Source organism: Megascapheus bottae, chromosome 15 (genome assembly GCF_031878675.1).
Source record: "Megascapheus bottae isolate mThoBot1 chromosome 15, mThoBot2.hap1, whole genome shotgun sequence".
NCBI classification, from domain to species: Eukaryota; Metazoa; Chordata; class Mammalia; order Rodentia; family Geomyidae; genus Megascapheus; species Megascapheus bottae.
In genome coordinates this window covers 57,468,495-57,495,609 of record NC_143523.1, presented here as the reverse complement: position 1 = coordinate 57,495,609, position 27,115 = coordinate 57,468,495, and the positions used below count along the sequence as shown (strand labels likewise).

The 27,115-nt window shown below is 52.0% G+C and overlaps 1 protein-coding gene across 1 annotated transcript in view; it reads right to left on the bottom strand.

Moving 5' to 3' along the window:
* Nucleotides 1–8,191, bottom strand: part of Ret (ret proto-oncogene) — a 36,011-nt gene extending 27,820 nt beyond the window's left edge. The window contains exons 1-4 of the mRNA XM_090345546.1: nt 8,137–8,191; nt 5,472–5,534; nt 3,649–3,912; nt 1,937–2,224 (exon numbers count right to left, since the gene is read on the bottom strand). Of these exons, the coding sequence (XP_090201672.1) occupies nt 1,937–2,224; nt 3,649–3,912; nt 5,472–5,534; nt 8,137–8,191 (670 nt within the window). The remainder of the gene's footprint in view (nt 1–1,936; nt 2,225–3,648; nt 3,913–5,471; nt 5,535–8,136) is intronic.
* Nucleotides 8,192–27,115: the final 18,924 nt, after the last annotated feature.

Below are 27,115 nucleotides of genomic sequence, written 5' to 3'. Positions count from 1 at the left end.
TAGCTTCTACTTATGTCCATGAGGCAATCAGAAGATTCCAGTCCATCTCCCTCCCCTCTGACACTTCCTCTCTCTACTTCTAACCTCCACCCTCCATCAGGGAGAGAGCGTGGGTTGTGCAGATTGGTGTCTCTGCTGGACATTGGTTAGCTACAATAATAATAATAATAATAATAATAATAATAATAATAACAGCAAATTTTTAAACTACAGCAAGAAGATTTGCTCATTTTAGAAAAATGTGACAGGGGCTGGGAGTGTGGTCTAGTGGTAGAGTGCTGGCCTAGCATGCACAAAGACTTGGGTTTGATTCCTCGGTACCACATATATAGAAAAAAGCTGGAAGTGGTGCTGAGGCTCAAGTGGTAGAGCTCTAGCCTTGAGAAAATCCAAGGACAGTGCTCAGGCCCTGAGTTCAAGCCCCAGGAGTGGCCAAAAAGAAAAAAAATAAGAAAAATGTGACAAAGGCGTGATTCAGCTAGGTGCTGTGGCTCACACCTGTAATCCTAGCTACTCCATAGGCTCAGATAAGAGGATCACAGTTCAAAGCCAGTGCAGACAGGAAAAGTTTGTGAGATTTTTTTTTTTTTGTCAGCCATGGGGCTTGAACTCTGGGCCTGGGTACTGTTCCTGAACTCTTCAGCTCAAGGCTACCCCTCACCCTGGAGCCAAGCCCCACTTCCAGTTTTCTAGAAGTCAGTTGGAGATAAGAGTCTCAGGTCCTTTTGTGCCTGGGCTGGCTTTGAACCTTGATCCTCAGATCTCAGCCTCCTGAGTAGCTAGGATTACAGGTTCGTGAGCGACTGTGTCTGGCTGAGATTTTTTTTTTAAATTATTACCAGTCTTGGGGCTTGAACTCAGGACCTGGGCACTGTCCTTGGACACTTTTTTTTTTTTTTTTTTTTTTTGCTCAAGGCGAGCATTGGGCTACTTGTATCACAGCGCCACTTCCAGCTTTGTCTGTGTATTTGGTACCAAGGAATTGAACCCAGGGCTTGATGCATGCTAGGTAAGCATTCTACCACTAGGCCATGCTCCCTGTCTATTTGTGAGACTTTTATTTCCAATTACAAACTAAAAAGCTGTGGCTCATGAAGTAGAGCATTAGCCTTGAGCAAAAAAGCTAAGGGACAATGCTCAGGTCCTGAGTTCAAGTCCCTGTACTGGCACACAGAAACAATGATTTAAAAGAGAATTTGTGTTAGCTGAGGGGGCAGCCCTCCCCTCACATGCCCAGTATCAGACTCAGTGCCACCCACCCAGTACCCGGGAAGGAGAACACCATGGCAGCTCATGGCATTAGATGGGGAATGCATCATCATGTATTGTGCACTAACTGTCTTGCATCCTCAAGGACTCCACTGAGCCCCGAGTTTTAGGCTGGCCACCCATCAGAGTACCCCGAGCTTCTGCCCCTTGTGCCTCTTGGCCTCTAGTCTCACCTCAGCCCACTCAGGGCTCTCTGGAAGCTTCTGGCTATTTCCCTATTTTCAGTCTACATTTCTGATCCCACCCTGCCTCGTGGTTCACTGCTGTCTAGCCACACAGGGTCCTACATCAGTGCCCCCTAAAGGGCTGCCTAAGCCTACTTGGCCCCAATTTACCTGCCCTACCATCCAACCCAAGACAGCAGTCTCCACCATTCCCCAGGCCCCATCCTCCTGGATTTTCTTCCCTCTTCACTCTTTGTAGGAGCTACTTGATTTCCTTGACATGTTAGTGAGCTCTATCCCCCGGAGCAATGAAAGTCAAGCAGGGGAGATACCAGCCTGTCGGTTCACATTTGCATTCTTAGTTCCTGCAACCATACTTGGCCTGTGACAGGCCCTCAGAGAGGCACGTGGAATATTACACAGCAGGGAAAAATAAAGCGGATGTCTCCCATTTAAAGGCTGTACTGGGCAGGCAGCAGGCACATGAAAGAGCCAACACTCACCTTGCAGGAGCCTGTAGGCCACGCTGATGTTGGGACAGAGGAACTGGACAGGCAGCAGGCGGAACTGGTGGAAGGTTCCAGAAGGCCTGTTCTCCCGGATGCGGAAGGAGAGGCCTGTCTCTGGGAAGCAGAGCTCCCGGGCTGTGAGGGAACTACAAGGCGGGAAGGAGGCATTGACGAAGGAGAAGTACACGCGGGCACAGGTTGGCCACTGGCACTCACCCTCACGCACGGGCAGGGATGACAGAAAGACCTGGATGAAGACTGTAAGCAGGGGGAAGCCGCCATCTGCAGAGGAGGAAGGGAGAGAAGAAGGCAGACCCTGGGGGTGGCGCCCACACCTGCCTGGGGCTGGGGCCTGGAGAGGAGGAGTGAGCACTCCCATCCTTCCAGCTCCCTGAGCTCCCTTTGTGCACCTCTCCTCAGCCAGGTCTCAGCACAAGTGTCCCCTGGTGGTGAGGTGTCAGAGCACTGTGCTCAGAGTCCCTATTCCGTCCTGCAAGTAGCTAGCTTCTCTGGTGGGTTCACAGTCTGTTCTGTGCCCAACAGCAGCTCTCCAGGTGAGCTGGTCACACACTTAAGCATTCAGAGGAGTGATTTCTAGTAAGTTCTGCCACAGGGATAAAACCCCGCAACTTCAGTAAGTTGGGGGGCTGGGGAGTCTCCCTGGCCACATGGGGCTTCGAGGTGCCATTGGGAAGATTTTGTTTTGTTTTCTTATTGCCAGTCCCCTAGGGCTTGAACGCAGGACCCAGCCTCTGTCCCTGAGCCTCTTTGCTCTATCACTTGAGCCACACCTCCACTTGCAGCTTTTTGGGGGTGATTAATTGGAGAACAGAGGCTCATAGACTTTCCTGCCCAGGCTGGCTTCCAAATGCGATCCCCAGATCTCAGCCTCCTGAGCAGCTGGGGTTGCACGTGACAGCCCCCAGTGACTGGCTTTCATCATTAGTGAATTGTTGTTTTCTTCAAGGGTTCCCTGTTCAAATCACTGCAAAGCTGCTTTTTAAAAAAATTAATGAATTCATTTTTATTGTTATTATAAAGGGGATATACAGAGGGGCTCCAGTTCCATGAGTCAGGAAATGAGGACATTCCTTTTGGGATACTGTCACTCCTTCCCTCGCTCTCTCCCAGTTTTCCCCTCCCATCCCCAGCCACAGGTTGTACAGTTCATTTTCCACACAGTGTCCAGTGAGAGCCACTGCTGCATTTGTTTACCCTCTGTCCCTCCATTTCTGTGCCTCCCCCCACTTTTGGGGAGCCTAATAGGATGTCTTTGGGCTCCAGAGGAGAGGCAGGCCCACAGCAAACCCCATGCCACCCCTCCCCCTACTCAGAGGCCTCATTCCTCAGCTCCCCCAGGAGAAGGACTGTGGTGACAAATGCACGATGGAAGCCAGGCTCAGAGGAGCCGCCCCGGGACCCTCTGCACTCCAGAACCCTGGATGCATTTGGCAGACACATTTGTCCATCATTATGCCCCATTTGGGGCAATACGGGCACATGCCAGCTTCTTGCCAGTGAGCAGGGACTGAAGGCTGAAGGACAGCATGTGGCAAGGACAGACCTAATAGGGCTCCAGCTTGGTCTGCACCCCAAAACTCCTGGCTCCCTGCATTAGGCTGGACCCAGAAGCAGCCTTGTGCCCTGGCCTCTGACGCTCATGCGCAGCGGCTGGGTGTGGATGGTGGGTCTGGTCACCCTCTTACTTCGGACACTGAGTTTCTTCCAGGAGCTGTGGTCCAGGCTCTGGTTGAGGTACACAAGGCCAGTGTCTTCCTGGACCCGAATCCAGTCATTCTCATGCAGCCGCGTGCGGTAGGCCCCGTAGAGATGCTGGCCCAGGTGATAGCTGGGCACCTCATCTGGCGTGTCCCGAAGGGCTTGCACATAGAGCAGGGGTGTGCCGGCCGGTTGGTCCAGGTATAGCTGCTCCCAGTAAGCATCTCTGGAGAAGTAAAGGCCTAGAGGGGCTGGGGAAGCAGGGAGGGAGGGTGAGACAATGGCTCCTTTCTGAGCTGGGTATAGAGGACTCATGCCTGTTATCTTAGCTTCTCAGGAGGCTAAGATCTGAGGATTTTAATTTGAGGCCAGCCCAGGCAGCAAAGTCTGTGAGATTCTTATCTCCCATGAACCATCAGAAAACCAGAAGAGGTGCTGTAGCTCAAAGCGGTAGAGAGCACTAGCCTAGAGCAGAAGAGCTCAGGGACAGTGCCCAGGCCCTGAGTTCAAGACCACAACCGAGTTCCACAGACTTTCCTGCCCAAGCTGGCTTTGAACTGCAATCCTCAGCTTCTTGAAGAGTTAGGATTACAGGCGGGAGCCCCTGGTGCTCAGCTAATTTAAGAAAGGGGGTATGTGTAAATAGTTGAAAGTCATTAAAACCTTCCAGGTAAGCTCTGAGGCATGGCCTAATTCCATTTGGCTCAGTCAGTTCCCTTCCTGACAGGAGCTGAATTCAGGTGGCCGGGGACGGGGGTGGGTGGAAAATAAGCAGGTGCCTATTTGATGGAGGTGAAGCAAGTAAACAGATCTTTGGGGTCCCAAGTGTGGGGTTCTTTCCAGGGAAAGTGCACAGACAGCTGGGCAGGGAAGCCATGCAGGAGAGGGAAGCAGAGGTTGATGGATAGAGCCCAAGGATGGGGAAATGACATCAATGGAAAGCCCCTAGAAGAACCCCCACCAATGGAAGGATCTAGAAGCATCTAGAAAAGCCAGAAGAGAGTTTGAGAATGGAGGGGCAGAGCCAGGACCTCTGATTTAGAAGCACCTTGAGTATCACATTGAGACAGACAGCTACAGGGAGCTCACAAACTGTGAAGCCTGGGGGGGTCTCTGGGGAGGGAGGGCCAGGCCAATCTCCCGTGGCACCCACCAGAGGGTCCAAGATGGCTGTGGCACCTCCCAGGGCTGTGCTAGTCTCTGAGGGCTGTGGGACCCATCCCTGGCTGATGGCATTGGGCTACTTGACATGAGGTGTCCTCTCCTGTCCCAGATGGGACTTTTTCTCCTAGGAGACCCCCTAGCACAGTCCCCCCCACAAATTGGGGTCCAGAGATGGTATTTATGAGATGACTTTGGATCCTCTGGGAGAGGGGGACACTGTGCCACCATGGGCCCTGATGGTCGTGTCCCCTACCATGATGCACTGCTGCAGGGAGACCAGGGACCCGCCTTGGCCACACACCTGACACCAGCATTCATCTTGGGGTCACCTTGAGTCAGGGACCCCATGCCCCATGCCCTCTGTGGTATAAGGCAGTGGCTGAGGGCTCTCTGTCCCATGGAGAAGCAGTGGCCCCTGGGACAGCACAGGAGGGATGCCAGACCAAGTACCATGTCAGGTAAGGAGGGCCCTGGCCAGCCAATTCCTTACCTACACAGGGTCACTTGACATCCCATGTGTCATTGTCTTCACAATAAATCCATGCCACCACCCTCCACAGAGAAGTGACAATCACAGGTTTGTCCCCCAAGGATCTTGCCTCTGTCAATGACAGCTCTGCCATCTTTTGTCACTTGGGTCCTTTGCCCTTGACCCTGGTCCTCTCGGATGAAATCAGCTGCCCCTGGCTGGGGGCCACAGCGATGGCACCTGTACAAGGGAGGCCAGCTAGTGTGGGAACTGTTCCAGCTGGGAAACTGGTGGCTCACGCCAGCTACACAGGAGGCTGCATGTTCAAAACCAGCCCAGGCAGGAAATTCCTTGAGCTTCTCATCTCCAATTAGTCATCCAAAAGCTGGAAGTGGAACTGTGGTTCAAGGAGGGTGGAGCAGCGCTAGTGGTTCATACCTGGAGTCCCAGCTACTCAAAAGACTGAGATCTGAGGATCATGGTTTGAAGCTACCCTTGGCAGGAAAGTCCAGGAGACTTATCTCCAGTTAACCACTTAGAAAAGCCAGATGTGGAGCTCACGTAGTGGAATGCTAGCCTTGAAGCACAAAAGCAGAGGGACAGTCCAGTAAATATTTCTAGCCTTGAACAAAAGAAGCTCAGGGACAGTGTCCAGTCCTTGAGTTCAAGCCCCAGGGCAGGGACAAAAACAAAAAGCAGAGAACAACAACAACAAATCAAAAGGCAAAACCAAGGGTCACGTTGGCCATAGCACAAAGACCCCTTGTGGAGAGTGGTTTCTCTTGCTTTGCCCACCTACCCACCCCTTGCAGCCCAGGCCCTTTCAGGATTGCCTGGCCCCCAGAAGGAATTTATGGGCTAGGGTAATTGTCAACCCAGAGTCTTAAATGCACTTACAGTACGTCCCAGGTGGTCCCAGCGGGCACTAGCATTGGAAAGCTCCTCCTTTATGTCCCAAACACTTCTAGTTAAAAACATGTGCTGTGGGGGGGGCACAAAGGCCTGCTGCCACTGACTTGAAATTCTGCACCACAGTACACTCAAGGACTGTAAGAGTTAGATGCCATCCAGAGCAAGGAGAGAGGCAGGCCTGCCTGCAGTATCGCTCATGGGGCCAGCCCTACTTCTCCCTCGATGAGTGGCCAGTGATGGAGATGACAGTTTTATTATGACCCAGAAAGAAATCCTTAACAGATGATTCTGTGTGTGTGTGTGTGTGTGTGTGTGTGTGTGTGTGTGTGTGTGTGTGTGTGTACATGTATGCACCAGTATGGGAGCTTGAATTCAAGGCTTCGTGCTCTTGCTTGTGTTTTTGTTTTGTTTTGTTTTTCACACTCTGCTACTGAAACCCCAGCTCCTCTTCCAGCTTTTTTGCTGGTTAACTGCAGAAAAGAGTCTCAAGGTCTTTCCTGCTCAAGGCTGACTTTGAATGCAGATCCTCAGATTTTAGCCTCCTGAGAAGCTAGGAGTCCAGATGTGAGTGTGTCTTCTCCCCTGATAAAGCCAGCAGCCTGCACTGAGCTCACAGGCCCCAGGTTTGGAGCAAAACCACTCACTTCTAGCTCAGAAAAAGATTTCCCAGCAATCGAGCAGTGGCCAGTGCCAGCTGCCATCCAGGCCCCACCATACTCCTTCTTCAGGCTCTTCTGGCCCAAGCTGCTTTTGCACTGGATTGCAGTCTAATTTTACTTGAGGAAAATAACACACCAAAAGCAACAACAACAAAACAAAAAACTCAAAACAGTATGGATCATGGTAAGACTATTACAAATCACAAAATTTTGCCAGTCCCTGGGCTTGAACTCAAGACCTGAGTGCTGTCCCTTTGCTTTTATGCTCAAGGCTAGCACTCCACCACTTGAGCCACAGCTCCACTTCTGGCTTTCTGGTGGTTAACTGGAGATAAGAGTCTCCTGGACTTTCCTTCCTGCCCAGGCTGGCTTTGAATCATGATCCTCAGAACTCAGCCTCCTGAGTAGCTAGGATTCCAGGTATGTGCCACCTGTCCTGACCACAGTAAATATTCTATTTGTATACCCACATATTGTACAACCACTATGACCACCCACCCCCACGACACCCTACATCCTGTAAAACGAGAACTCTGCCTCCAGTAAATGTCAGCTTCAGTGGGTACCAGTGATCATGCCTGGAATCCTAGCTAACTCAGCACCTGCTCTACCATATTATTTTAAGTATCTCACACTCATCAAACCTCTAATTGAACACAACCTTCAGCAGTAGAGACAGCATGATTCCACAGAGAGGTAAACCAAGGCAGAAAAAGGCTAAAATACTGTGTACCCGGCCAAATACAGTGCCCCAGGCCCTAGAGCAGAGTCTAACCTGGCTTCTTGCTCTGTCACAACCACAGAGAAGTTAGGATATGGAGATCTGGGACCCAGAATCAGTTCTAACGTCACCACTTACAGCATCTTTCAGCTCCAGTTAAAAGGCCCATGAAGCCAGATGTTTCCTAGCAGTTCATAAGCAGGCTTTAAAGATGGGCAGTAGTTAGGTCAGGTGCTATAATCCTGGCTACTCAGGAGGCTAAGTTCTGAGAATTACAGTTCCAAGCCAGTCTGGGCATGAAAGTCTGTGAGACTCTTATCTCCAATTAACCACCAGAAAACTGAAAGTGGCGGTGTGGCTCAAGTAGTAGAGTGCTGGCCTTGAGCTGAAGAGCTCAGGGCATAGCATCCAGGCCCAGAGATGCTGCCCAGTCTAGAGGCATCAAGGCTGAAGCCAATGACACCTTGGTTCTGTTGTATTGAGGTGCCCCGTGCAGCAGGCTGGGACCCCAGAGAGAGCGCGCCAGAGCCAAGGGGGCTGGTGGCCCTACATGTGGCCACGTGCAGGCCGTGCGGGTGGCTGCTCCTTTCCAGCAAGGCCTTCATCCCCTTGGGGAAGAAATTAATTGTAACCTAATTGGCAGTTGCCTCTGCCTAGAAACCGGAAGGAAGAGTGGGCCAGGCCGGTGATTAAGCTGGTAGCAGCTGGGCAATCACAGTTGGGCGGGTGTATGGGTGTACCCCTTATCTCTGGGGGCCCCTGAAGCTGGGGCTTGGCGAAGGCAGGGGTCTTGGGGCAAGTTCTGGGGATCGTGCTTCTTCGAGCGGAGGAGAGTTTGGGTGCACGGGACACAGATTTGAGTGCCAGCTCCCCCCAATGCCCAATCACTCCCCAAACTTAGATGTGCCCCTCTGACACCCCAGCCCCACCTCGATGGGCTACATGGTGACACAGTGACACTGGGACATCAGGAAGGCAGGCCCTGACCACACTCTATCATGAGTGTGCAAGATCAACTCTGGGACTCAGTTTCCCAATTTCATAATAGAAGGTGATCTCCATTCTATAGTAGAAGGTCAGACATGAAGACTCATGCGCGCGTGTGTGCGTGCGTGCGTGCGTGCGTGCGTGCGTGCGTGTGTGTGTGTGTGTGTGTGTGTGTTGGTTCTGGGACCTAAAACTCAGGGTCTAGGTGCTGTCCCTGAGCTTATTTTGCAAACAACAACAAAAAGCCAAGCAAGAACATGAAGTCCTGAGATGGGTCTCTGCATGCCCACCCTGCCTGGCACAGCCAGGCCACGCAGGGGTCTGGGACAGCTCTTGGGAGCAGGCAGCTGGAAAGTCAGATTCTCAGGGCAAACAGAATGGCCGCCTGAGCCTCCAGGAGTTTGGGGGGGGGGGGCAGCCTCCTAGAGCTTCAGGCCACCCTTCCTGGGAGTGGGGAGTGGGGGCAGGGAGGGAAGACCAGGAAGCCCTCTGCTCTTGTAGGGGGAGGGGAAGAGGAAGAGGAGAAGAGGGAGAATGGAGAGGAAGGGAGAGGAAAAGGAGGCCGGGAAGGAAAAGGATGACAGGGACCGGGAAGGAGAGGGATAAGGGAAGAGAAGGGAGAGGGGGAAGAGGAGGGGAGCAGGGAAGGGGAGAGGAGGAGGGGGAGGGGAGAAGGAAAGGGAGAGGAGATGGTAAGAGGAAGGGGGAGAGGGAAGAAAGAGGGGAAGGGGAGGGAGGGAAAGGGGGAGAGGGGAAAGAATGAAAGGAGCTGGTAGTTTCCAAGAGAACAAGTTCTGGTCTCACACAAGCCTGCAGCAAGGCCAGCTAGTTCAGGGAGCCAGAAAGGATAATAACCCAAGTGCCCCTGTAGTGCCAACATGGAGAGAACCCTCAGGCGCCATTCCCATCAGGCAGCAGGGAGGAATGACTGAGCTGCATCCTTGGATGCTCAGCCTTGGTGTTTTGGCTTCTCTGGTTCTGCTGTCCCCAGCTGCAGAGGGAGCTGCGTTCCTCCCCGGTTCACCCCTCAGCCAGGTCTGCCAACACTGCTTGTCAAAGGTGGCCACTCCTAAGTCCCATCTCCTGGGCTCCAGGCCAGGGCCCGAGGTGGACACCACAGCTGCAATTACGGTAATCAACTGACACCAGATCTGCCTGGTTATTTAGAGACCAGACTGAGGGTGAGGGAGGGGGGCAGGCTGCTCTACAGGTGGGGGCCTCACTGGCTCTTAGCACCTTCAGGCCTCCCTCTGTACCAGCTGTGGCGCCATTGTCTCTGGGGCATTTGTCCTGGATGGGCCCTGAGAGTCCAGATCTTCTGGGAGCTGCAGAATCCAAGGTGGGGTGGTAGAGCCGATCTCACAAAAGGCTGTCATGTCTGGATAAATATGACAAAAGACATGGGAAAATAACTTTTTTGGTTTTTGGTGTGGGTCCTGGAGCTTGAACTCAGGGTCTGAGTGCTATCCCTGAGTCTCTGGACTCAAGGTTGCTGCTCTACTACTTGGGCCACAGCTCCACAGATCTACTTCTCTCTCTCTCTCTCTCTCTCTCTCTCTCTCTCTCTCTCTCTCATCTCTCTCTCTCTCTCTCTCTCTCTCTCTCTCCCCCCCCCTCTCTCTCTCCTCCCCCTTTTTCTGTAGTTAATTGGAGATAAGAGTCTCAAGGACTAGTGGGTGCAGTGGCTCATGCCTGTAATCCTAGCTACTCAGGAGGCTGAGATCTGAGGATCAAGGTTCAAAGCCAGCCTGGGCACAAAAGGACCTGAGACTCTTATTTCCAATTAACCTCTAGAAAACAGGAAGTGGGGCTTGGCTCAAGGGTAGGGCTGTAGCCTTGAGCTGAAGAGCTCAGGGACAGTGCCCAGGCCCAGAGTTCAAGTCCCACAACTGACCAGAAAAAAAAAAAGAAAGAAAGAGAAAAAGAAAAAAACTTTCCTGCTTAAGCTAGCTTCAAATTTTGATCCTCAGATCTCAGCCTCCTGAGTAGCTAGGATTGTAGGTCTGAGCTACAGGTGCTGTACTGAAAACCCCAAAGATGGATGTGGAAAGGGTTCTCAGTTAATGCTAGCATTAAAAATGCAACCCAAAACATCTACTAGATTTTTTAACCCCTCCGCCCCCGCAGAAAATAACTTCCTGTGAGACAGAAAGTGGATAAATCTTAACCTTTGCATATGGCTGAAGGAAATATAAGATCTTATTGCTTACTGTAATCAGTTACTTGCTCAAAAGCTAAAATAGAACACTCTAGCAATTTTATTCCAAGGTATTTATGTCTAAAGCCACCAGAAACAGAAATAGCAACATTGTTCCTAATAGTAACTAAAAGTAGCAAAATCCACCCCTTCCACTAACAGATGAGTAGATTAAAGATGTCCTAGAATCCACATAAAGGTACATTACTTACCCCCCAAAAAGAATAACATGAAAAGCCAAAGAATTTTCAAGACTTGATATTGAATGCAAGAAACCAGACAGCAGTGGTCTAGTCAAATGAAATGGTGCCTATAGGGCGAATTCACAGAGACAGAAACAGACTGGTTAATTATCAGGAGTAGGACGAGAAGGAAACAGGAAAATTGTTTAGTGAGCAAGGGATGGCCTTTTTGGGGTGATGGGAAGGAATTACACAGAGGCAAAGTCTGGGCACCACTGAATGAATGGACTCCCACACCTTTCATTTTCACTGACCCTTAACTTTAGCCAGTAGCTCACATCTGTAACACTAGCTACTCAGGAGGCTAAGATCTGAGGATTGCAGTTCAGAACTAGCCCAGGCAGGAAAGCTTATGAGGCTCTCATCTCTAATCAACGAGCAAAAAGTCCAAAGTGGAGATGTAGCTCAAGTGACAGAATGCTAAGCCTTGAGCAAAAAGCTAAAGGACATTGTTCACTGCCCTGAGTTCAAGCACCAGTACTAGTGAAAGAAAGAAAAGAAAGAAAGAAAGAAAGAAAGAAAGAAAGAAAGAAAGAAGAAGGAAGGAAGGAAGAAAGAAAGAAAGAGAAAGAAAGAAAGAAAGAAAGAAAGAAGTTTAACCTTATAATAGGGATCTTTCCTTAAAGATAGCTAGATAGCTAGCTAGCTAGCTAGCTAGATAGACAGATAGATGCATACATACATACCTATATATGGTAGATACATGGATGGATGAATCCATCAGTAAAGAAAGAAACAGTAATAACTTGCGACCCACTGAGCCTAGCATAGAAACTACTGTATTGGCCAGGACAATGGGAGAGAGGCACAGTTGGAGAAGCTGGTGACAGGGTCCAGTGTCCAAAGACCCCAAAGAAATATGCACAGGTTCACAGCAGCCTCTGTCCTGCCCCCTCCCCCATCTGCTCTGAGTTCTCTCAGTAGCTCACCTACCGTACAGGGGCAGGTTCTCTGATGGAATCTGCCTTGCAGGGCTCAGAGACAACACACCAATCTGTGCCACAGTGCCATGCCAATGTACTCTTGTAAAGCCACTGACTCTGGGACTGAGGATGTCTCACCAAGCCCAGGATAGGCCCCTAGATAAGTACAGGTAGGGGTGAAGCAGAGGAAGTACACTGGCACAGGAGTTGAGAATTGTTAATAGCCGGACTTGGAGCATAGGTCAGGCGGTAGAATACAGCTAAATAGTGAAAGTATCAGACACCAAGTTTGAATCTTGGTCTCAGAAAAGCAGAAATTGTTATGGCAATATTAAAATACTATTAATACTAATAAATAAGGCACTTTTGTAAGGTTTTCATTCATTATGTATTTTGCCAGGGCTTGAACTCAGGACCTGGACACTGTCCCTTAGGTTTTTCATTTAAGTTAGTGCTTTACCACTTGAGCCACAACTCCACTTTGGACTTTTTGTAGCTAGCTCACAAACTTTCTTGCTCAGGTTAGCTTTGAACCTCAGCTTCCTGAGCAGTTAGGATATCAGGATTGAGCCACCAGCACTGGGCTTATTTTTCTTTCAAATATGTTGACGTTTGGCGATTAGGGAGATTTCCCTCCTTTGTTTACAGCTATGAGAACTTTCCTTGGCTGTGTGGAGTGAAAGCCTTCTAAGCAGGCAGCTGGACTGTCCTAATGCTAATAATGCCTTGGCACCGACCATGGCCATGTCATACCCAAAACACCCTAGCCCCAAACTTGGCAAATTCTCTGTGCTCCTATGGCCATTTCCACCCCAGAGCACACACGAAGCATTTCCGGTCTGAAAGCCTTGAGACTGTCCTGACTGGTGATAGGAGGGGCTTCCACGATCGACAGGCACCTTTGTCACACTTCCTGGCAGTACAGGCAAAGCTGCTCAGGTCAGTTTGTGAGCAGCCCTCCTCTGCTGCCCCTGGCGCTGGGAGGGCAGCTCCCAGGAAAGGCTTCTTCAGTTGTCTGGCCCCTGGCGCTGGGAGGGCAGCTCCTAGGAGAAAGGCTTCCTCAGTCGTCTGCCTTGCCTACATTTGGTTTTTTATCATTAGTTCAGCTGCTGAGGCCCAGGACACAAAAGAAGTGGAGCACAGAAATAAGAGCAGTTGTGGGGATGCAGAAGCTGCACAAGTAGAAGGGCCATTAGTGGGAGGGGCCTCAGGATGATGGTAGCCAATCAGGGCCCTCCATCAAGTGACAGAGAAAGGGAGACAGACATCAGCCAATTAGCAAGGAGCTTTTTACTAGCTGGGAAAGCCTGCCTGAGACTTCAAAGTACCACTTCCCACCCAGGCCTAGATCTCAAGATCTAGATTGACAGCTGTCAATCACCCCTGCCCAACCCACACCACCACTAAGGCACAGGAATGGAGACACTGGAGGATGCCACTTGCTGCTGCTGGCTGTCACCTGCTGCCACAGCTGCTTCTCACCTGCCCAGCATGCATGGAGGAGAAGGACTCCAGCCAGCCTGTTCATGACAGGAAAGCTGGGGAAGAAAGGATTCGGAGAGTTTCTCAGTGTAGACTTCTCAGGGCTCTGTGAATCATGTTTGTGGACCTACTGCCTCAGTTGCTGGCAAAGGTGAATGACAGCTGTGGGCTTACAGCCTAGGCCATAGCCAGGCAGAGCCCATATGGAGAGGCAAAGTCCATTACCCTGTCATGAAGAATATGTTAACCCTATTTTCCCAGGTAAGGAGGGTTATATCTGAAGTCAGTCTTCCCTCCCTCCCTCCTTTCTTTTTTCGGTCATGGGGCTTGAACTCAGGGCCTGGGTGCTGTCCCTGAGCTTTTTCCACTCAAGGCTAGCACTCTTCCACTTTGAGCCACAGCTCCACTTCCAGTTTTCACGTGGTTCATGGGTGATATGAGTCTCATGGACTTTCCTGTCTGGACTGGCTTTGAACTGCAATCCTCAGAACTGAGCCTGAGGTGCTAGGATTGCACTTGAGCCACCAGCGCCTGGCAGATCCCTGATTTCTGAGACACAGGAAATGTCCACAGGCAATGGTGCAGGGATGTGGGCAGTAGCCCCTGAATCACCCAGGATCAGTTGTGATTTTGCTGGCTTCATTGCTAATAAAAGTTTGAGAATCAGCTGGAATCCTAGCTACACCAGAGGCTGTGATCTGAGGATCGCAACTCAAAGTCAGCCCTGGGCAGGAAAGTCCTTGAGACTTTTATCTTTAATGACCAACCCAAAAAGGCAGAAGTAGAGCAGTAGCTCAAACTGGTAGAATGTTAGTCTTGAGAAAAAGAACTCAGGGACCATGCCCAGGCTCTGAGTTCAAGCCCCATGACAGACTTGTATTTTTTCGAAACTGCTGAAACAGCTGGTTTTTTTGGCAGCTCATTCCTATATTCTTAGCTACTCAGGAGGCTGAAATACAAGGACTCTGGCTCAAAGCCAGCCCTGGCAGGAAAGTCCGTGAGACTCTTTTCTCCAGTGAATCACCCAACTATTGGAAGTGGAGCTGTGGTTCAAGTGGTAGAGTGCCAGCCTTGAGTGAAAAGGCTAAGTGACAATGCCAGGCCCTGAGTTTAAGGCACAGTAACAGCATGCACACACACACACACACACACACACACACACACACACACGCACACACACACGCACGCACGCACACGCACACACACACACACACACACACACACACACACACACCCCAGCCAGTCAGCTTACAAGGAAGCACAAGCCAATCCAGGTGTGCAGATGGCCTCCCCCCCCCCCCCGCCCAGTATGATTTGGATGGGTCTACTTTGTGGAGCCACATGAGGCAAAAACAAACAGAAAGATTTGCTTGGAGCTGGCCACCTGCTCTCCCTCGGCCTGCATGGTGCCCGAACAACCCTTCTTCAAGATTCTCCCCACCCCCCAGTGCCACCTGCCTCCAGCCAGGCCACTGGAGAACACCTTGCAGCTTCTGGACTTCATTATGTGCCTAGGGGCTCACAGCAGACAGTTCGGGGATCTGCTGGAATCTCCCAGCCTCCCAGCCTGGCAGGGAGAGGGCAGGGGTTCTCCAGGGGACCACCCTTCCTGCAGTCTGCAAGGTGGAGCTCCCTGGAGATGGATGGAGGAGGCTGCAAGGACTTTGCAGTGTCCCCAGACCACCATGGAAAGAAGGCGTGCCCTCAGAGGACTGCGGAGGGGAGTGGGCATCCTGCTTCAGGTTATACATTCTAGGCCTCCCTGGGATCAAGGGAGTGGGAGGTGGGGTTGCTCACTGCTTCCAGCCCATCCACGCTCAGTATCATGACCCCAGAGACACATATGCACTGGAACTCTCGACTCTGCTGTACTGACTTGATAGTTTCCCAAGAGCAAGCACCCCGTATTATAGAGCACAGAGGACAGCTTGCATTCACCAGGGAGATAGAGACACCCCCCCACTCCCCACTGCCACACTGCCATCACCTTTCTCACAGTATCTAGAATGTTCTCTGCCTGCCACCCACTGCCCATCCCACAGTAACCATGCTCTGCTGCCTGCTGCAGATTTGATCTGAACACTTACACTTTCTCTCCCCTTCCCATCCCATCCCCCTCGTTAGTTAACTGCTTAGTAATTCCTTTCCTGCTCATCTCTCTCAACCAAGTGACACTTGAGGGCCATTCTGTTGTCTCCCCAAGGGCACTGGCAGCGGGAGGGAGGCCCCGAGGCAGCAGGTGTTTCACCCTCCCCAGGGAGTACCCATCAATCCTTGTTACTCTGAAGTCATTTGTGTAACTGGGAAAATGCAGAAGAGGAGAATACAAGCAGGGATGGAGGAGAAGGAGGCTCGAATGGAGAGTTCCTGGCAAGCAGGATGCGGATAGGCCATTGGCACCAATTCCAAGATGGCCTCCCTTATGCCTGCATGGCAAATGTGGCCACATGCCCAGGCTGGAAGGAAGGGACATGGCAGGGAGGCTGCCAGCCTCTTCCAATTTCTGTCCCTTGTTTCCTCAGCCTGTCCAGAGAAATGGAGGATCTTGCCTGGAGGAGAAGACAATGCTCGCATTCAGGCTCCTGCAGCCCATTTTGTACCCCTGTAACCCTATTCCTTGGCACAGCAGCCCTGGTGGATGCTGGATACCTCGGCAAGCAAGCACTGGAGAGAGGGCTGCCCAGCTGCACCAAGCCGGCATAGCCACAGGCCTGGAGAGTCTCAGCTTCCTCATCTGGGAAAGTCGAAGGAAGGACCATGAACCTTACTGCATTAATCAGGACATAAAGTCATCTGGTCAACCGGCAGCTGACCCGCGGCTGGCATGGTGGGTCCACCTGCTGTCCAATGGATGGCTAGGGCTCCCCTCTGCCTTCTCCAGGTGAAGACAAGGGGGTGTAGAGCTCAGTCCTCTGTCAGACTGGGCGGGCAGAGGGAGCGGGCAGGGGAAGTGGCAAACTTCCTGGCTTGCTTTCTCTCTTGGCACCCCAGTCTCTATTGCAACAAATACTATAATTTTTAATTAGTTTCCTCCTCCCTCAGCTGAAAGGCCATTAGTGACCCATTAGGTAGATGTAGCTCCTTTTCTTCACACAACCCAGGAAACTGTGATTTACTTAACTTGTCCCTAAAGCAATTTTGAAGAACAAAAAGCAATTTAGTGAAGGGACTCGGTAACTTTCTTATTCCCCCCCTTTCTCTTTCTTTCTCTCCATCTCCTCCTTCTTCCTCCTCCTCCTCTACCTCCTTCTTCTTCCCCCCCTCCTCTCTCTCTCTCTCTCTCTCTCTCTCTCTCTCTGTGTGTCAGTTCTGGCCCTTGATCTCAGTCAGGGCCTAAATATTGTCCTTTAGCTTCTTTTGCACAAGGCTGGCACTCTACTACAAAAGCCACAACTCTACTTCTGGCATGTTGGTTGTTAATTGGAGATAAATAAGACTCTCATGTACTTTCCTACCTAGTTTTGCTTGGAACCATGATCCTCAGAGGTTGAGACCTCTTGAGTAACACCTGCTTAATGTCCTCATTTTCTGCCTGTTCACATACCACTTTCAGGACATCAACTGGTCCAGCTCTTGAAGACAGGGCAGGGGTGGATAAGGTGGGGAGGGGATAGCGGTGGGTAATCTCAGTGGCTGCAGTGAAAAGATACAGGGCAGGGCCTGTGGGTACCTGGTGACGAAGGTCACACCTTCACTACCTTCTGATCTCAGAGAAGGAGAGGGGAATTAAACAGTGAAACTGCCTTCCTGCCCCCTTGCCTGCCTGGGAGCTCAATCTAACAGAGGCTAGCTTGACTTTGTTCCCCTGCAGGACTGTCTGGAGAGGATCTCTAAAGTGACATGGTGACACATGCCTTGGGGCTGGGAATACAATGTCCTGGGGACCACAGGCAGGGCGGCAAGTTCCTTCCCTGCAGCTAGAGTTGCTGAGCAAGAGATTAAAAAAAGCTAGGCCAGGCCAGGCACTGGTGATCACGCCTGTAATCTGTTACTCAGAGGGTGAGATCTAAGGGCTGTGGGCAAATCTGAGAGACCATTATCCTCAAGTAATGAGCAAAAAGTTGGAAGTGAAACTGCAGTTCAAGTGGTAGAACACCAGCTGTGACAGAGGAAAAAAAGCCAAGGAAGAGCTCAGTGCCCTGAGTTCACAGTACCGACATAAACACAAAGGAACAAACAAAACAGTTGGAAAGAGTCAAGAATCTCACTGGCAAGACAGGAGTGGATCAGTCTGGGACACGCAGGGTCGGGGACTCAGCATTCTCATCACACAGTGCACATCACTAGACTTGTGCTCAACAGCGAAAGGCAGGAAACTGTGGTTCCAAGATGGGGGGACTGGTGGAAAATACCCCGTGAATGAGGAGGGAAGGGTGCCATATTCCTGTGTGTACACAGGGGCCGCCTAGTTGCCTGAGGGAGGCCTACCACACACACTGTGGGTATACCCCTGTGTCCAGTCTTTCCTGAGCCTGTCTTTTTGAGAAAGGACAGGAGTATCTTGGTGATGACCTAGCCCGAGTGTGAGTTATGAGCTGAGGACCTCCCCCCTCCCCCAACCACCACCACTAGAGACCCAGGACCCAGGGCGACACCAGAACACCATGACCACAAGAGGGCGCTCAAGGCCAAGCTGCCTTTGGTCCTCATGGGGCCCAGTAGCCGCACCCGCTCTGTAGCAAAGCAGATCAATGAGATTTGCTTGGCAGTTTCAGGGTTGGAGCCAACAGACCTCTCCAAAAGCCCCAATTCTCTTCCCAGATGGTAAAATAAAGAGTGTCTCCACCCCAACTGGTACAAGTTGGAGTTTCCTGATCATCCCAGACTTAGGGGAGAGAATGATGGGGTCTTGTCATTCCCTGGATTGGGGATGCTGTGGGGACTATCTACAGTGTGGGCCACGAGTCTTGGCACACAAAGCTACCGATCTTCTTGCCAAGTGTTCCAGGCCAGACCCCCTGATTTTGGCTTCTGTCACCTGGTGGGACACCCAGATAAGCTCAATTTCCCCATTCCTATGTAGAAAGGGGGTCTCTCCTTAGCCTCTCTCTGTGTTCTAGACTTGAGGCCTATTCTGCTCTCCTTTCTGTTTGGTCAGGACTCTAGACCCACAGAGGCAACTTTGGGCAGAGCTGAATTCCCCCCCCCCAACCAAGTCTCTCCAGGACCTGGGATCGGGGACAGAGTGGCCATGAACGGAGGGGAGAGGAGGCCTTTGTCAGGAGTGGAGGGTGGCATTCTGGCTCCTACTCCCTTTGAGGGAAACTTGATGGAATATGACACTAGCCGTGGCCGACAATCGGGTTAGGGCTGCTTTCAGGAACTCTAAAACATATGATGGTAGTGGGGAGGGGGGAGTAGGGCGCAGTGGTCTGTAGCCTTGGGGCTCCATTTTGTCAGTATCTAGGAATGGGTTCAGTGACCAAGCTGCCAGGCCACACCTAATCGTGGAACTGTGTGCGTCTCGCTATCTTGCAGCACCTATCCCCATCGCATCTCCAGGGACCCAAAGTGCTCAGGGAAAACCCCCTGGGGCCATGGTGTGGACCCCAAAGGCCACTCCGGACCAGGTAGAGGCCCGTGATTCTGAATTGCCCAGGTGGGGCCCCTCAGACCTCAGCGGAGTCTGGGGAAGGAGGAAAAAAAAATCCCAGAAAAATTCATGCTTTGGGGACTGGAAAGATCCGAGCAGAATACAGAACACAAACCAACCGGCACAAGCTTTCTTTCATAGAAAGAGCCTCCGAATCTCATCGTGCCGGCCGGGGCAGCAGAGCCCGGGGCACACGCTCCAAGAGAAAACCAGGGCGCAGCAGTTCTCTGCGGAAATAGAACTCCCGCGCAAGTGACAAGCTTCCCGGGGCCACCTGACCAGGGACACCGCCGGCCCCCACCGTGCGCCCCCAAGGCGGCCAGACTCCTCCGCGGCGCCCCAGGACCGGCTGGGCTGGAGAGGAGACCCACCTAGGACGCGCGGCTGCGGCGTGGGCTCCGGACATCATCCGTCCGTCCGTCTTTCCATCCATCCGTCCTCCGGTCCCGGCCGCCTGGCCCACGACCCGCCGGGGCCGCGGATCCACCCAGCCCGGTGGCCGCAGTCACCTTGTCCCCCACCCGGACCCGGCCACGGTCCGTGGAGACCCCGCTGCCCCTGCTGCGCCGGCGGGACCCCGTTGGTGAGCGCATCCGACCGGCGCGCGTTCGAACTTCGCCCCGACCCCCGCGCCCCGCGCGCCCCGCAAGGCTCACCTTCGCCCAGCAGCGGCAGCAGCAGGAGCAGCCGCAGCCGGGAGGCGCCGGACGTCGCCTTCGCCATCGCCCGTGGCGCCCGCGGGGGACGCGGGTCTCAGTGATGGCGGGGTGCGGCTTTCAGCCCGGTCGCCCCATGCCCGTGCCGGGGTGGCGGACACTGCGGGTGCGGTGCGTCCGGGCGGGACTTGGGGGCGCGGATTCCCGCTGCGCGCCCCGATCCGGACTGAGGCGAGGCGGGCGCCCGCTGCGCCGGAGGAGCGGGCAGGGGCGGGGCGGGGCGGGGCGGGCGGGGCGGCGGGGCGGGGCCCTGGGCGCGGACTGTGCGGTTCCCTCCGTGCGGTTCCCTCCGGGCACAGCTCCCCGAAGGTGACTCGGAGCGGGGCCCCATCTCCGCAGCCCGGACGCGCGCGCAGACACTTTCTCCTCCGGGGCGGCCGCGTGGCGGGGTTTCTGCGTCGCCTCCTTTTCTGCCGCGGAGACGACGGGGAAAGCCTCCCCGGGGACGCCGGGCCCGGCCAGGCCGCCGTGCCCACCGGGACCCGGCCCCTGGGCTGGGGCGCGGGAGGGGCCCGGCGAATGCCGCCTCTGCTGGGGCCGGAGGCTGGAGGGTCGAGGCCGGGAGAAAGCCCGCAGGAAGCCGGCCTCTAGTTAGGACGCGTCCCCTGCTTGAGAAGATGGGCGCTAAGGTCTGATTTCCAGACTGGTCCCTCCAGGGATGGAGAAACCTGCTTAGGACTCACCTTTTGCTTTTGCTTTTCGTCTCTCTCTCTTTCCCCCAACTTGCACCATGCCTTCCCTTCTGGCCTTTTTTGTTTGTTTTTGGTGATTACTTGGAGATAAGAGTCTTCCAGATTTACCTGCCCCAGCTGGCTTCCAACCTCCATCCTCAGATCTCCCCCTCCAGCCTTCTGAGTAGCTGGGATTACAGATGGGAGCTACCAGGGCCCAACTAGAAATAGGAAGCCTTGAGGGAGGATGGGATGTGGGCTCTAGGCCACATCTCCTTTCTGCCCCAGCTGCCCTTTGAGGTGCTGTTTCTCCCTAGGTGCAGCGGGATGAAGGAATGGAGCCTGTAAGCCTCCGGGGAGCGCAGGTCCTTCTGGTGTGCGGTGAGCCCCGCCCCGGAGCCTGGCTGTGCTCAGGACTGCATAAACGCTGTGCACATGAACGCTGCAGAGATGAAGTCAAACTGAAGTCACTCTGGGCAGGAGAAGCCAAGACAGATGCTTGGCTTGGGCTTGGGCCAGCTGAGCTGTCCAGGGCCTGCCTGCTGAAGGCTGGGCAGCCAGGCCACAGGCCTGCAGAGAAGGGCCGTGTGTTTATGGAGCTGGCCACAGCCATAGGATTTGTGGGCTGATAGCCCCATCCCTGAAGATGTTACTTAGGGCTGTGCCCAGGGATGGGGCTTGAGTTAGACCACATAGATGGGAGGAATGTTTGGCTACACAAAGACTCACTTGGCTGCTGGCTCTAGGGAGAATGCAGAGGGAAGAGGATGGCCTGGATCTCTCTCTCTCTCTCTCTCTCTCTCTCTCTCTCTCTCTCTCTCTCTCTCTCTCTCTCTCTCTCTCTCTCTCCTTCCTTCCTTCCTTCCTTCCTTCCTTCCTTCTTTCCTTCCTTCCTTCCTTCCTTCCTTCCTTCCTTCCTTCCTTCCTTCCTTCCTTCCCAGTCTTGGGGCTTGAATTTCTGGCTTTTTTGGTTGGTTAATGGAAGATAAGAGTCTCATACACTTTCCTGCCCAGGCTGGCCTTGAACTTCAAGCCTCAGATCTTGGCCTCCTGAGTATCTAGGATTACAGACTGGCTCCACTTTTTCAATGAACTTCACCCTCATACCTCTCAGACCCCTCTGGCCACTCCTGGGCTGATATTGGGTAGATTAAATGAATGCTGGTCATTGTGCGGCCATTCCAAGAACCCATGACAGGCTGTACTTCTGCCTGGCCTTCCTCGGGTCCTCAGTGGATTCTAACATTGTGGCAGGCATTGCCCTTCCCTTGCAGGGCATAAACCCCTGTACATGCACCCATGCATCTGCCCATGTTCATATACATGGATATACTTGTCTTCTGTTTGATGAATGCCTACAGACCTGACCTGAGAGAGAGAGAGAAAGAGAGAAAATGTTCAGGAGAGGGGAGGGGAGAGAGGGGAACCTTTGGTGGCATTGAAGATACGAGCCTCATAGACTTTCGTGCCTCAGATCTCAGCTGTGAGGACACAGCACTGGGAGGGAAAACAGCCCTGCTGGGCCTAGAGCTATAGTTCAGAATCTCATCTGGCAGAGAGGAAAGGGCTATCACCACCTTGAGATCCTAGAGAGGGGTCAGAGGTCATGCTAGAGCAGAATCTACAGGGGCCAGCCTCTTCTCCCTCCCTCCCTCCCTCCCTCCCTTCCTTCCTCTCTCCTTCTCCCTTCCTTCTTTCTTTATAGTTCTTATTTCCTTCCTTCCTTCCTTCCTTCCTTCCTTCCTTCCTTCCTTCCTTCCTTTTTGTTTTTGTTTGTGTGTGTGTGTTTGTGTGTGTGTGTGTGTATGAGTGTGTGTGTGTGTGTTTGTGTGTGTGTATGTGTGTGTGTGAGTGTGTATGTGTGTGAGTGTGTGTGTGAGTGTGTGTGTGTTTGTGTGTGTGTGTGTGTGTGTGTGTACTGGGGCATGAACTCAGGAGCTGCGTGCTGTCTCTAAGCTTTTGTTTTCATTCAAAGCTGCCACTGTACCACTTGAGCCATACATACATTCACTTCCGGATTTTTGCTGGTTACTTGGGGATAAGAGTCACACAGAATTTCTTGCCCAGGCTGGATTTGAATCACAATTCTCCTATCTCAGCCCCCTGGGTAGCTAGGGGTTATAGGCTTTAGCCACTGACTGGTACCCAACTTCTTCCTTAGGACAATAGCATCTACAGGATACTTAGACTGCCTTTCTTGATTTCTCCAAGCCTCTGTTTCCCCAACTTAAAAATTCCCCTCTCAAAGGGAAGGGTAACAACAACAACCACAACAACAAAAGGAGTAAAAAGGCGTAGGAGCCCAGGGCTAGCACTAAAATGCTTAGTAAGTCATCACCATTGTCTTGCTAGGTCCCCATGGGCTCAGGCATCCCTAGCCCCTGAAATACCCTGATGCAGGTGCAGGGAATATGCATGCAGTTATGCCCCAGGGGAATGCTGCGTGCCACCCACAGGGCAGCTCCCCCCACCCATCCTTTTGGTACTGGATTTGAACCTGGTATATTTTAGGCAGATGTCATACTTTCTCCGCCTTGAAGTGGTAGGACCTGAGTTTGATCCAGGTCTGAGTGATCTGGCCTTGGTATGATCACTTTGTTGTTGTTGATGGTAGGGGTAGATATGGGACTTGAACTCAGGGCCTGGGCACTGTCCCTGAGCTTTTTTTGTTCAAGGCTAGCACTCTACCACTTTGAGCTACAGCACCACTTCCAGTTTTCTGGTGGTTAACTGGAGATAAGAGTCTCACGGACTTTCCTGCCTGAGCAGGCTTTGAACCACGATCCTTAGATCTCAGCCTGTGGGTAGCTAGGATTACAGGCGTGAGCCCCGATGCCTACCTGCAATCGCTTCTTACTGTGTGATCGTACACATGTCCCTTAACCTCTCTGAGCTTCAGTTTTTGTCATCTGTCATGTGAGGTCTGATTAGTAATAGGAAACACTGGCTCCGGGGGCCTTGTATGTGTGTAAACGCAGCCCAGCTCTGGTGACACTGCGAAGCCAGGCCTTTCAGCGTGGGTTTGGGCAGGGGACTAAGGTTCCTTCTGCAGGAAGTGCGACCAGGTAGTTAGACTTACAGACTCAGAGGCTGACTGTGGGACCTCATCAGTGCCTCAGTCTCCCTATCTGTGCATTATGCCTGAAATCCTAGCTACTCAGGAGGCTGAGATTGAGGATCATAGTTCAAAGCCAGCCTGGGTAGGAAAGTCTGCATGATTCCTATCTCCAGAAGACAAAACAACAAAAGTGATAAAGAGCAAAAGGAGCTCAAGGAGGGCACTTGGACCCACACTAAATGAAGAGTCATGGAAGGCAGAGAATGCTCTGCCTGCCTCCCATGCCAAGGACATTTGTAAACAGAGCCCCACTGCCTGGGGAAACTCTCCTTAGGACTTCACCCTGGCCTGAGCACCGGCCAGCTGAACACAATGGGTATAGTGCATCTCCCCCCCCCCCCCCCTGCCCCTGCCAGCTGGGGATGTGGGGATGGGCAAAGTCCTTTGGGCTGGCTTATCTCTATTGCTTTGTTCAACTCAGCCTTTCTGTGCCTCTCTTAGGCTGACTTATCCCTTTCCAGTATCTTTTCCCCTTTCCTTCCCTCCTTCCCTTCCCTCCTCTCTTTTTCTTTCTTTCTTTCTTTCTTTCTTTCTTTCTTTCTTTCTTTCTTTCTTTCTTTCTTTCTTTCTTTCTTTCTTTCTTTCTGTCATGGGGCTTGAACTCTGGGCCTGGGCACTGTCCCTGAGCTCTTCAGCTCAAGGCTAGGCCACTTGAGCCACAGTGCCACTTCTGGTTTTCTGGTGGATACTTAGAGATCAGACTTTGGTTCCCAGGCTAGCTTTGAACTGTGATCCTCACCTTTCTGGCCCCTTTTCGTGTGTGTGTGTGAGTGTGTGTGTGTGTGTGTGTGAGTGTGTGTGTGAGTGTGTGTGTGTGTGTGTGTGTGTACTGGGGCATGAACTCAGGAGCTGGGTGCTGTCTCTAAGCTTTTGTTTTCATTCAAAGCTGCCACTGTACCACTTGAGCCATACATACATTCACTTCCGGATTTTTGCTGGTTACTTGGGGATAAGAGTCACATAGAATTTCTTGCCCAGGCTGGATTTGAATCACAATTCTATCTCAGCCCCCTGAGTAGCTAGGGGTTATAGGCTTTAGCCACTGACTGGTACCCAACTTCTTCCTTAGGACAATAGCATCTACAGGATACTTAGACTGCCTTTCTTGATTTCTCTAAGCCTCTGTTTCCCCAACTTAAAAATTCCCCTCTCAAAGGGAAGGGTAACAACAACAACAACAACAACAAAAGGAGTAAAAAGGCGTAGGAGCCCAGGGCTAGCACTAAAATGCTTAGTAAGTCATCACCATTGTCTTGCTAGGTCCCCATGGGCTCAGGCATCCCTAGCCCCTGAAATACCCTGATGCAGGTGCAGGGAATATGCATGCAGTTATGCCCCAGGGGAATGCTGCGTGCCACCCACAGGGCAGCTCCCCCCACCCATCCTTTTGGTACTGGATTTGAACCTGGTATATTTTAGGCAGATGTCATACCTTCTCCGCCTTGAAGTGATAGGACCTGAGTTTGATCCAGGTCTGAGTGATCTGGCCTTGGTATGATCACTTTGTTGTTGTTGATGGTAGGGGTAGATATGGGACTTGAACTCAGGGCCTGGGCACTGTCCCTGAGCTTTTTTTGTTCAAGGCTAGCACTCTACCACTTTGAGCTACAGCACCACTTCCAGTTTTCTGGTGGTTAACTGGAGATAAGAGTTTCACGGACTTTCCTGCCTGAGCAGGCTTTGAACCACGATCCTTAGATCTCAGCCTGTGGGTAGCTAGGATTACAGGCGTGAGCCCCGATGCCTACCTGCAATCGCTTCTTACTGTGTGATCGTACACATGTCCCTTAACCTCTCTGAGCTTCAGTTTTTGTCATCTGTCATGTGAGGTCTGATTAGTAATAGGAAACACTGGCTCCGGGGGCCTTGTATGTGTGTAAACGCAGCCCAGCTCTGGTGACACTGGGAAGCCAGGCCTTTCAGCGTGGGTTTGGGCAGGGGACTAAGGTTCCTCCTGCAGGAAGTGCGACCAGGTAGTTAGACTTACAGACTCAGAGGCTGACTGTGGGACCTCATCAGTGCCTCAGTCTCCCTATCTGTGCATTATGCCTGAAATCCTAGCTACTCAGGAGGCTGAGATTGAGGATCATAGTTCAAAGCCAGCCTGGGTAGGAAAGTCTGCATGATTCCTATCTCCAGAAGACAAAACAACAAAAGTGATAAAGAGCAAAAGGAGCTCAAGGAGGGCACTTGGACCCACACTAAATGAAGAGTCATGGAGGGCAGAGAGTGCTCTGCCTGCCTCCCATGCCAAGGACATTTGTAAACAGAGCCCCACTGCCTGGGGGAAACTCTCCTTAGGACTTCACCCTGGTCTGAGCACCGGCCAGCTGAACACAACGGGTATAGTGCATCTCCCCCCCACCCCCTGCCCCTGCCAGCTGGGGATGTGGGGATGGGCAAAGTCCTTTGGGCTGGCTTATCTCTATTGCTTTGTTCAACTCAGCCTTTCTGTGCCTCTCTTAGGCTGACTTATCCCTTTCCAGTATCTTTTCCCCTTTCCTTCCCTTCCCTCCTTCCCTTCCCTCCTCTCTTTTTCTTTCTTTCTTTCTTTCTTTCTTTCTTTCTTTCTTTCTTTCTTTCTTTCTTTCTTTCTTTCTTTCTGTCATGGGGCTTGAACTCTGGGCCTGGGTACTGTCCCTGAGCTCTTCAGCTCAAGGCTAGGCCACTTGAGCCACAGTGCCACTTCTGGTTTTCTGGTGGATACTTAGAGATCAGACTTTGGTTCCCAGGCTAGCTTTGAACTGTGATCCTCACCTTTCTGGCCCCTTTTCGTGTGTGTGTGTGTGTGTGTGTGTGTGTGTGTGTGTGTGTGTGTGTGTGTGTGTGTGCGTGCTGGGCTTGATCTTAGTATCTATGTGCTGTGTGCTGTCCCTTACCTTTTTCTATTCAAGGCTGGAGCTCTACCACTTGAGCCACAATTCTACTTCTGGATTTATGCTGGTTAATTGGAGAAGAGTCTTACAGATTTTCCTGCCTGAGTGGGCTTTAAACCATGATCCTTCTGACTTGCTAGGATTACAGACATGAGACAGACACCTGGTTGCTTTCATTCTTTATTGTGACCATTTGTGTTCTTTTCTCTCCTGCTTGACTACCACCTCCTTTCTCCACCCCCTCCTCAGCCCTCCTCCTCCTCCTCTTTGTCCTCCATCTCCTCCTCCTCAGTGCCCCATCCTTGTCCCCATCCTCTTCTTTATTTTTGTACTGGTCCTGGAGCTGTAACTCAGGATCCAGGTGCTGCCCTTGAGTTTTTCCCCTCAAGCCTAGCATTCTACCATTTGAGCCACACTTCCATTTCTAGCTTTTGGGAGGTGAACTGGAGATAGGAGTCTCAATAGACTTTCTTCCCTGGGTTGCCTTTGAACTGCGATCCTCAGATAGCTTCCTGAGTAGCTAGACTACAGGCGGGAGCCACTGGTGTCTAGAGATTTGGAGTTCTGAAAGAACTGAAAGTTCTCGTCTTGAACCCACGTGATTGAGCAGAGCCCCTTTACTCAGGTTTCCTGATCCAGCCAAGTCAGTCCAGTAGAATTCTGAGGCATAACTAACAAGAACTCTCCTTATTATTTTGCATATTCCTTATTATCACTGCTTGCT